Below are 10,056 nucleotides of genomic sequence, written 5' to 3' on the forward strand. Positions count from 1 at the left end.
ATCGGGTCGAGGAGGTGCAGACAAGAGCTCGCATGTACCCCGACCTGTACCCTGATGGGCGCCCACCCAGATTGAGTCATTGTGTGGACGTGGACCCCACTATATTACATCAAGTCCGCCCTCGACCGTCCGATTCATCAATGTAGCAGCCCAACACATTAATAAAGGCCGCGCGTACGGAAATCAAATGCCAAAAATCCATGGCGAGTGACCCGCAATCAACGCTCAGTGGGGATTTGCTGTACTTGGCCGTGGCAGGATCCAGATTTTTCCGCCGATGATGTCGGCGTCTTTGGATGAGTTGGTCCACTTGGAAGTGTGAGCAGGGAAGCTGGGTGCTGTCGTGATGAGGACAGCTGAGCGGCAGCAGACCGAGTCGGCGTCCGGGCAGAGCAAGACTCGGCCGAGTCGCCGTGCCTGCCTCGGGCCGTGGGGTCCTCCGGGAAGCTTCATGGAAGCTTCGTCCTTGGTTTTGGGCCGTCCTACGTGCAATCGCCGTCGTCCTTTTCCAGAGTTGAATCCCATAAGAAAAGAGGGAAAGAAATCGATACTCCGATTCCGATCGAGAGAGAGGCAAGTGGAGCAGCTGCTGTACGGAACGAGGTCGGATGGAAGGACGAAATGCCCCAAGAATCGAACACCGCAAGGAGGAATCACTTCCTCCAATCTCTGTGAGTCTTTCATCGCAACTCGTTTGAGTTCGGCGAGACCCGAGGAGGAGAAAGAAAAATCGTAAGTTGCGGCAGAAATTTTTCAAAAATCGAACAAGCAAGGAGGAAACACTTGTTCCTTTCGATCTCCGTGAATCTTCCATCGCAACACGTTCGAATCCGGTGGAGACTCGCGGAGAATAGAGGAAAGCCTGTAGGGTTTTGGTTTCCGTTCGGCCAAGTTTGGGTTCTTCTTTGCCACATACCACTTCGCCATCTGAGAGAGATCTTGATGTTGAGTATTCCAAGTTGCGGATTTGCTTGCCAGATTTTTAGGATCCGCGATACCTTCTGATAATTCCTACGTTACGCGATCCGAAGGACGAAAACGAGCAATGGTTAGTCGAACCAATTTGTTCCCTGGTTCCATCTGTTATTGATCCGTTGTGCTGTGTTGATACTGGTATAATTGTTGTGAATCTTCCTGCTTGATCTCCATTTTTAGTTCTTGATGTTGCTTCTTGTTCTTGTGTATGCGAAACTGGAACATATTGGATTAGGCTCAGGCTTTAGTTCTTGGAACTATTTGAATCTTCGCCAGTTTATTGCAGGTGTATATTTTGTATATTTTGAGTTTTTTTAATGCTTTTAGAAAGCAGATTCTCATGGTCATTACTGATGCATTTGAGTCTTCTATCTTTTCTTGGATGGTCTTGGATTCACAGTAATCGTCCTCAGAATAGAATGATTCTGAGTTACTTAATGATCTCCTTAACTACCTATTTGCACAAGAAAATCTCTGGTATTGGAATGCTGCAACTATCAGGGACTGGGGATAGAATGGGGGAAAAAGAGGGAGAAAAGATAAAAAGAAAATAGAACAGTGAGGACTCTTATGGCGTTCTGATAAATCTTGGTGGAAGGTTCAGTGCTATTTCAATGTGTCAAGCATGAAAAGTGAGTGAACATTTTCTTTTAGTTTCAGTAGCACTTACAGCAGCAAGAATAACTAGACATTTTTCTGACTATTTACGATGGTTTTGTTCATCTTCTATGCCTTGATTAGAAATAATTTGTGTTCCAATAAAAGTCATGTTCTTGCCATATTAGGTAAGTCTTCATGTGCTAAACCTACCTATCCCTTTTGGTAGTGTAGAAGATAATAATTCTACCTCCCTTCTCCTCTATGTTATCCATATGATTAAGTTTGATGATCCATCTATGAGGCCAGACATGCCGACTGTATGCATCTTTATGCATTATAATGCTAGGGTTGGGGAGTACAATCGATTGTCATCCGATCAATAATAACACCCCAGTGAGAAGTGGGTAAAGATTTGGTTGACTTGGTCTAATGGGTGTATTACTATATAACCTGGTTTATGTATTTTGGACTAATAGTTCAGTCTCAATAAGTTAATTGGATAATTATCCTATCAAGAGGAGTCATGACAAATAATATTAGAGTTGACATAATATCAGCCATAATGAGAGACTCAAGTTGGAAAGAACTACCCGTTAATGGGATTAGAAGGCACGTTATGACATGGAGCCACTACTGAGTTAGGCTCATGTGCAACATATTAGGATGAGGCTAGGTTAGATACTTGATGGGTACGTTAAGCCCTTAAGTAGAAAAAATATAATACTTAAAATTTTAGTATCACATGGGAAGCGGACGTGAGACTATTAATTTCAGCTTAAGTATTTTGAACCAGAGGTTTAAACTCAATAAGCTAATCATCTAATGAGACAGATATCCTATCAGGATGGGTCATAACAGATGCAATTGATGAGTCATGCTGGGATAAATTTAGTTTTTTGATATCTGTTATAGTAAACCATGGCTTCCCATTTTTTTTTTAATTTTTTTGTGATTTTTCTTCTCTTGGGTGTTATGTTATTGTCAATGTTCCTAAGTTCTATAAGGTTTTATCAGTTGATTTTGTTTTTGTTTTTTTTATGACAATAACTTCCTGCCCTTTCCTCTTCTAAAAGAAAATAAATGTACAACAAGATATAGAAAACTTTTATGGCTTTGTATGACAATTTTCCTTATTGATTTTTTACATTCTTGTAATGTAATTATTTTTTGATGTCTTAAATATACAGATGAGACCTGTAGATGAAAAGGAAAGTTTTGCAATGGAGGTGGAGACAATTGTCGATTCATCAGTGTCCTCAGTGAAGAGATACCCTCCTGAGATGCCTCATAATGGTCCTCTTTCAAGTGTTGCCTATTCGTGGATCCTCTGGAGAATACTAAAAAGATTATCCAAAAGCATTAAAGTTGTTATATTTGGCACAAAAATTAACATTCTACTACCTTTTGGACCTCTTTCAATTGTTCTCCATTTTCTTACTGAAAATCATGTAAGCCAAATTTAAGATAGCATTGTTACCTAATATTTCCATTTTCTTTGCAGTTTTCTAGTTGTAAGTGCTACAAATGTTAGTCAAGCTATATGAAACTAACTTAACCAGTATTTCGTTGGTAATTAAAACCCCGGGTTACTTGCACACTGAGTGATACTTAGATGGAGTTTGCTTAAATAAATAATAATAACTGTGAATTATGAGCATGGTCATTTTATCTAGAGAATATAGTACTAACTTCGATGAGATGACCAATTAACAGGGCCACACTGCTTAAATCTTTGCTTCCTCCGAGTACTATCGCATAGTCCATATACTTGGTCTCATCATTATAGTAAAAGTTGCTTTTATTTTTTAAAAATAAGCAAAAACCACTACTTACTATCTTGTTTAGTTTCTTTTACTAAGAAATGAGAATAACAACAACAACAAAACCGTAAGTCCCAACTATTTGGGGTCAGCTACATCGATCTTTTGCCATTTTTAAGAAATGGAAAATGAACCATGAATCTTTAGGCTCCTAAATCCTGACGTTCTATTTTTTCTTCCCCAGGATCAATATCTGGAACATCTTCACAATCTAATTTTCTTCTTTATACCTTGCAGGGACTAGTTTTCTTCTTCAGTTTGATAGGTATTACTCCTTTGGCCGAGCGTTTGGGATATGCAACAGAGTAAATTATGCTTTATTTGTGAATATAAATTTTGACAGTGCTGCACATTTTCCCTCAAATTTGCTAATTGTTATGTGCTACTGTCATGATGCAGGCAGCTTGCTGCATACACTGGTCAAACAGGTACATTAGAGATTGTAACAGTTTCATCTTTTGTAAATTTTATTCATTTTCTTTTTAAGTAGCATGATACCTCATAATGCTTCCATCAACTGTTCCAGCTTCTTTCTGAATTCTGTTCTAATCAGATACCTGTTGCACTTTGATTGTAAATTCTCTGTCACTACAGTTGGAGGATTGCTAAATGCTACTTTTGGGAATGCAACAGAAATGATAATAGCTATATATGCATTAAAAAATGGAATGATTCGTGTTGTTCAACAATCATTGCTGGGCTCTATATTATCAAATATGCTACTAGTTTTAGGTTGTGCCTTTTTCGCGGGAGGGGTAGTCCATTCCAAAAAAGATCAAATCTTTAACAAGGTAGGACTTTTGTACACCAAACATTTTTAAGTTGCTATGTTTTAGATTGGTCTTTATAGACTTGATATACATGTAGATTTAATATGCTACAGGCTGGTGCTGTCGTGAACTCGGGATTGTTGTTGATGGCTGTTATGGGTTTAATGTTTCCTGCAGTCCTCCACTTTACACATTCTGAGGTGCAATATGGCAAGTCAGAGGTTGCCCTTTCAAGGTTTAGCAGTTGTGTCATGCTTATAGCTTATGCAAGCTACCTTGTTTTTCAACTCAAGAGTCATAGGAATCTCTACCATCCAATTGAAGATGTGAGTCACCTGATGCATCTTGGAAATTTGATTTCAGATGTAGCTTTCTCACACTGTCGATTTCATATTTATTAACATCTTTGTTTGTAAACATTTTGATGTGTTAGTCATTGTTATGATCTTCTTTCTCCCATTAACCTATGATGCATTTGCATCAGAGTTCATTTGCTGAACCTGCATCTGATCTTAGGATCAAAATGTTTACTGTATCCCATTGCGCATTGGGATACAGAAAATACATGTTATTTGAACATTCTTGACCTTGCAAATACATGGTAATATTGTTCATGAGTGACTACTGGACAATCACCATGCATATCTTGTTTTCCTCTTTTTTATTCATACTATACTACTAAGGAACTGCTAACATATTTCCTCAGTGCATGAACTTAACCTTAATATTTGGCAAATAGGGCTCCATACATGTAATTCACTGTGCTTAATTTCTACTATTTTCTAATTGAATTTTTAATGGTGCTTTGAGCTTGACAACAGTTTAAGCACAGTAGAAAGTAGAAACCTTTTTTTTCCTTTTATCACCAGGCTTCTTGATGTGCACTTTGACATCAAAGTCCATGCAATAAGTGGTGATCATTACCAGATAACTATTTAAAGATGGCTAGAGTACTAAGAAGGAGAAAAATTTTAGTGTTCTGCTAAAATTGTAATGCATTATGATTGAAATTAGCACTATCACTGTCAGCATCAACGATTTTTACCTTAATAAAGTGTGAGGAATAAAGCTCAAAGATGCAGTTAACCTATCTATTTGCTATAACTAATCTATTAGTCCTCTTTTTTTTATTTTCTTATTTACAAGGCTTAATAAATCCTTTATGAGATGACAATATTGAGATAGATTTGTGAAGTTACTAGGAAATATAGAAAAAAAAAATGATATGGACATGTGCACAAGAGGCCTATATATGATAGTCCAAATGGGTGAAATGATTGTTATTCGTCCTATGATAAGAATATAAGATATAAAGGACTATTTCAAAATATTTTATTAAAAATTATAAATATTTTTAACTTAAATAAAGATATGATGGTGACAAAAGATCCATGTAGTCAAGACCCAAATGGGCTCCAACTATTGGGACTTTACTACTTTGTTGTTGTTGATTTTCTTGTTACTTTCTGTTTCTGTACTAATAGTATTATTGATCTCTTAATAAGATTTTCTTCAAAAGATAAAAGCATTAGGTAAGTTGATATTTTCTATTTCTCAATGTAAAGGCATCTATGTTTTTGTTTTCTTTGGCTTTTGTTGCACTTGATGTCTGGCTTTGTGTTATCTTAAATTTGAAAAAATGTTGGATCATCTAGGAAGAGGGGCTCAATGAGGCTGATTTGGATCAAGATGAGCCTCCAGAATTAAGCCAATGGGAAGCAATATCATGGCTAGCAATTTTGACTCTTTGGATCTCCATTCTGTCTGAATACCTTGTTGATGCCATAGAGGTACATCAATACTCATATTATTTATATTGGACAGTTTAGATTTGTCATATTAATTATTTGTGTATTTTCCTACACAATTTTTAATTTGAAAAATGTCAACAAACTTGATTGACAAGAATTCATGAACTTATCTGAGTTTAGTTGCAAAGAAAGTAAATGATCATGGAAGAGATACTGCTGGGACTTAGAACAAGATGAACTTCCTGAGTATTATGATCTGTCTAAGAATATTAATCTTTGTCTAATCTAGCAAATACTCTCTACTCATCTCATCAAATTGCAGTTGAAAAACAGAGCTTAGTTTGCCTATTGTATCTCAAATAATACTCCATGCCTCCAATAATAAAAAACTAGCTAAATTCATGCTTTGCATTGTTAATATACTTTTATATGTTGGATTCTGTAGGCATCTACCATCAGAATTTGACATTTATATGTTTCATATGTAGAATTATTTAGTATTACCATCATTTCACCCGACAGATCTCCCTGTGGTGATGACTTCAGTGCAACAGGTTGAGTAGCAATAGAACAAAGCCAATTAATTATTTAAACCATATCTTCAACTGTTTTTCCTCTTTACTAATTATTTGAAAATGTGGGGAAATTTCATGATGTGGAGTTTAAAGACTTGTTGTCTTTACTAATTAATTTATAACCCTTTAGTAACTGCAATCAAGATTAATCCGTTTTTGCAAAATTTTAAACTTTGTTGTGAGCTCTACTAGCTAGCTACTATTTGTTAATCATCCTATGATTCAAAATTTTATACATATCCTGACAATTTTCCCTATATATTTTATCATAACTTATCTAGCTGGCAAGAACACTGTGATCCTTTTAAATATCTTATTTTGTCTCTGCATCTTTGATTAGGGAGCTTCAGATGCGTTGAACCTGCCAATGGCCTTTATCAGTGTCATTTTGCTCCCAATTGTTGGGAATGCTGCTGAGCACGCTAGTGCAATTATGTTTGCCATGAAAAATAAGCTTGTAAGTCTGAGATGTTGATCTAGTGGATTAACTTTACACATAAAATTAATTTATTTACCTCCTTGTTTTTTCTCATGCAGGATATCACTTTGGGGGTTGCAATCGGATCATCTACTCAGATATCCATGTTTGTGGTAATTTTTGAAAATTTAGCAATTTTTAAGGCTTCTTCCTCTAAAGCTTCTGCTGCCATTCAAGCAAACTGATGTAGATTCATTACATGCAATTCACATATTATTTAATTGGTCTATCAAACATTAATCTTTCTGATGTAGCACTTTATAATAATTTACACATGCTTCTCCAATTCTAGCTGAATTAAACGCCACTGCATGTGAATTTCTGAATTAGTTTGGCATATTTTTGAAGATTTTTTCAATAAATATTCATCTCTCCTTTTTTTTTTAATACATTGATGTTAATTATTATTTGTTCTGCTGGTAATTGTAGATTCCGTTCTCTGTGGTTGTTGGTTGGCTCATGAAGCAGCAAATGGACTTAAATTTTCAGTTATTTGAGACAGCAACTCTCTTTATAACAGTGTTGGTTGTGGCGTTCATGCTTCAGGTGGGTGCACAGATTATTAAAGATACACTCATTCTTCTGGCTTGTTGAGTTTTACAGGCTAAATTTCTGCTTCTCTACTCAGACATTTAAATATGAGATGATGAGAATAAAACACATAGGTAAAAGGAAAACAGAAGAAAGGAAACAGAAGTAAAAAGATTAAAACATTTAGTAGCATGTGCAGTAGCAAAGGAAAAGGGTAAATACAAATGGATTTTAGTGGGAATAAAAGGGATTAAAAGAAGCATATAATCCTTTTGTTCCTAAATTTAGTTTTTTTTACTTGAATCTTGTATGAGTTTGAGAAACGTTAACTTCTACTTGGGATATATGAAGTAGTTTTTTTTAATTATTTATTATTTCTTCTGCATTTTGATGATTATTTAGATGCTTGCACTGCATGGAAGTCTTTAACTGCTGTGGTTTCAGACTTTCAGCGTATCTTTCTCAGTTGAATTTTGTTGCCAAGTTTAAGACCAATAGAACCATTTGACCTTTCTTTCCAACAAGTTTTCAAATAGGAGGAATTTAGTGTCATCTAAACATAATCTAAGCTATTACTTCCTTTTTCAGGATGGCACTGCAAACTATTTCAAGGGTTTAATGTTGATACTCTGCTACTTCATTGTCGCTGCAAGTTTCTACTTCCACACTGATCCTGAAGAAAGTAAGTTGGAAAGAAATTTGGCACATGCTCTGAATTATTTGAAGTTTTAGGACTAAACTAGAAAACTCATCATTTAGTATTAGAAACAAATTCAAAAGGATAAATTATGTGGTATTTTAGACACACTGGTCCAATAGCCCACTGAAGTACACACAATACAGCATGTAGTTCTTGATTGAGTCCATCAAGAACACATTTTCAGTTGTATCTGCACTTCTCATAATTAAAATATGCAAAATTTGGAAGAGAAATTGTATGACAGACATCCCATTTTACCAAAAATTTAACATGGTTCCCTCAATCGAACCATGGTGATGAAATCTTATTTACTTGTTGACTACTGTCTCTTCACTATTTTCAGAAGACGATTGATTGACTGGAAGGACCATGCCAGTACTCGTTTTGAAAAGGACCAACTGATTGTATTACTGACGACTTAGGTGCTGCGTCATTTCCCTGAGGAGTTGAAGGCATGATGGAAGTGTGATTATTTGAGAGCTCAACCGCTATGAATTAGAATCAGTGAACTGCTATGGTTTATTCCAGTGCCATAGTTCTCTTGCATAAGTTTAAAGGAGGCAGGAAGCCCTTTTAAGACATCATCTTATCTCTTTTTTCTGTGAACTAAGTTCCCTTGGCAGAAGTGAACTCTGTTGGCATGTTTGAAATCTTTCAGTGGTCTTGTGGAGCTCAATAGCTCTATGCACGTCGAAATTTTGAAGCAAATCGATTCAATGATATCGAAAGATGTAACCGTAATATACTTTGTGGATTCTTCATTTTCACATAGGAATTAATTTTATGAATGAGTAGCTCGAAAGTATCAGTGGATCATAGTAAAAGAAAAAGAAAGGGTGTACTCAATGCACGAGGTGTGAGGAGAAAGTTAATCTACGTAATTTTATTTTAAATATTTTTATAACTCGAATTTTGATCTTCTTTTAGGTTGTATTAAAACTCGTTCTTATCATTGGATCATATTGTTTGTTAAAAATATATGAAATAGCAGTAGATATAAATTTTATTTTTGTTAAAATTCTCTTTTATCGTTGCCAATAAAATTGTTTTACCTCTTGTGATTGCAATATTTATATTTGTAGTATCATTATGAGGCTAACTATCTGGGCCATTCATGGTGAATATTTTCTGAAAGGATATAGCTATGCAAAGACCAGTAAAATGACAAGTAATGTTCCATGAATTAGTTAGTTTTGTAATTGAGAAAGTTGGTATGTCATCATTTTGGACAGAGGAGGAGGGATGTATGATTAGCATATAATTTTTTATATAACAAACAACAAGAATTTTGTAATGTAAATAGCAAACATGGCTCATAAATAAATATTTCCATGTGGTGGAAGAAAAGGCTTTTTGGGGACTTAAAGAAAGATGCTTCACCTGACAAGTTCCTTTATTGGCTTGCCACCAAATAAAAGAGATGGGAATTTGTTCTGTCTCACATGGAAGTAAGCAGAGATGTACACTTTCAGCTAAATATTACTCAACTATTTCTTAATAGCCTTTGCCTTCTGCTCTTCGAGCAATGTTTGATAAGGTCAAACTTGGTAAACATACTTGAGTTGAGAAGGGTTAGGATAATAAAAATAACTTATCGTCTTGATCATCATCACTTTTGAATTGAATGATTAGTTAGATGAGAGTGTCTGATGTTATTTGCCGAGACTTTTCCAAAAGCTTGTCTTCAACTATGGGAGAATCTCATGTACTTAATCCATTACATGAACACCATTTTCTATGCATATCTCATAATGTCAGCAACTATTCTTACTCAGTGATATGGATATGCTTTTCTCCTCACAGAAGGTCAAATCCGAGGCAGATCAATCTTACTTGCTTCTATTCGTGTTAGCTTA

The 10,056-nt window shown here is 35.5% G+C and overlaps 1 protein-coding gene across 2 annotated transcripts; it reads left to right on the forward strand.

The window, feature by feature from the left end:
* The first annotated feature begins 519 nt into the window (after positions 1 to 519).
* LOC103977420 (vacuolar cation/proton exchanger 3) lies at positions 520 to 8,956 on the forward strand. 2 transcript variants are annotated; one of them, XM_009392912.3, is made up of 12 exons: positions 520 to 1,048; positions 2,763 to 3,023; positions 3,633 to 3,700; positions 3,795 to 3,823; positions 3,990 to 4,186; positions 4,279 to 4,491; positions 5,821 to 5,955; positions 6,832 to 6,948; positions 7,029 to 7,082; positions 7,399 to 7,515; positions 8,089 to 8,182; positions 8,544 to 8,956. In XM_009392912.3, exons 1-12 carry the CDS (start codon positions 1,046 to 1,048, stop codon positions 8,552 to 8,554), a joined length of 1,299 nt encoding a protein of 432 aa, XP_009391187.1. In that variant the 5' UTR covers positions 520 to 1,045; the 3' UTR covers positions 8,555 to 8,956. The 2 variants fall into 2 exon arrangements, with proteins under 2 accessions (XP_009391187.1, XP_065000186.1); XM_065144114.1 differs by lacking the exon at positions 520 to 1,048 and adding an exon at positions 1,488 to 1,607 and having other exon boundaries at positions 8,544 to 8,784.
* Positions 8,957 to 10,056: the final 1,100 nt, after the last annotated feature.

Source organism: Musa acuminata, chromosome BXJ3-3 (assembly GCF_036884655.1).
Source record: "Musa acuminata AAA Group cultivar baxijiao chromosome BXJ3-3, Cavendish_Baxijiao_AAA, whole genome shotgun sequence".
In the NCBI taxonomy this organism is placed as follows: domain Eukaryota; kingdom Viridiplantae; phylum Streptophyta; class Magnoliopsida; order Zingiberales; family Musaceae; genus Musa; species Musa acuminata.

Coding starts and splice junctions, on each gene's coding strand:
- LOC103977420 (XM_009392912.3), top strand. Junction 3,701..3,794: donor CGTTTGGGATATGCAACAGA/GTAAATTATGCT, acceptor GTCATGATGCAG/GCAGCTTGCTGCATACACTG. Junction 3,824..3,989: donor TGCATACACTGGTCAAACAG/GTACATTAGAGA, acceptor CTGTCACTACAG/TTGGAGGATTGCTAAATGCT.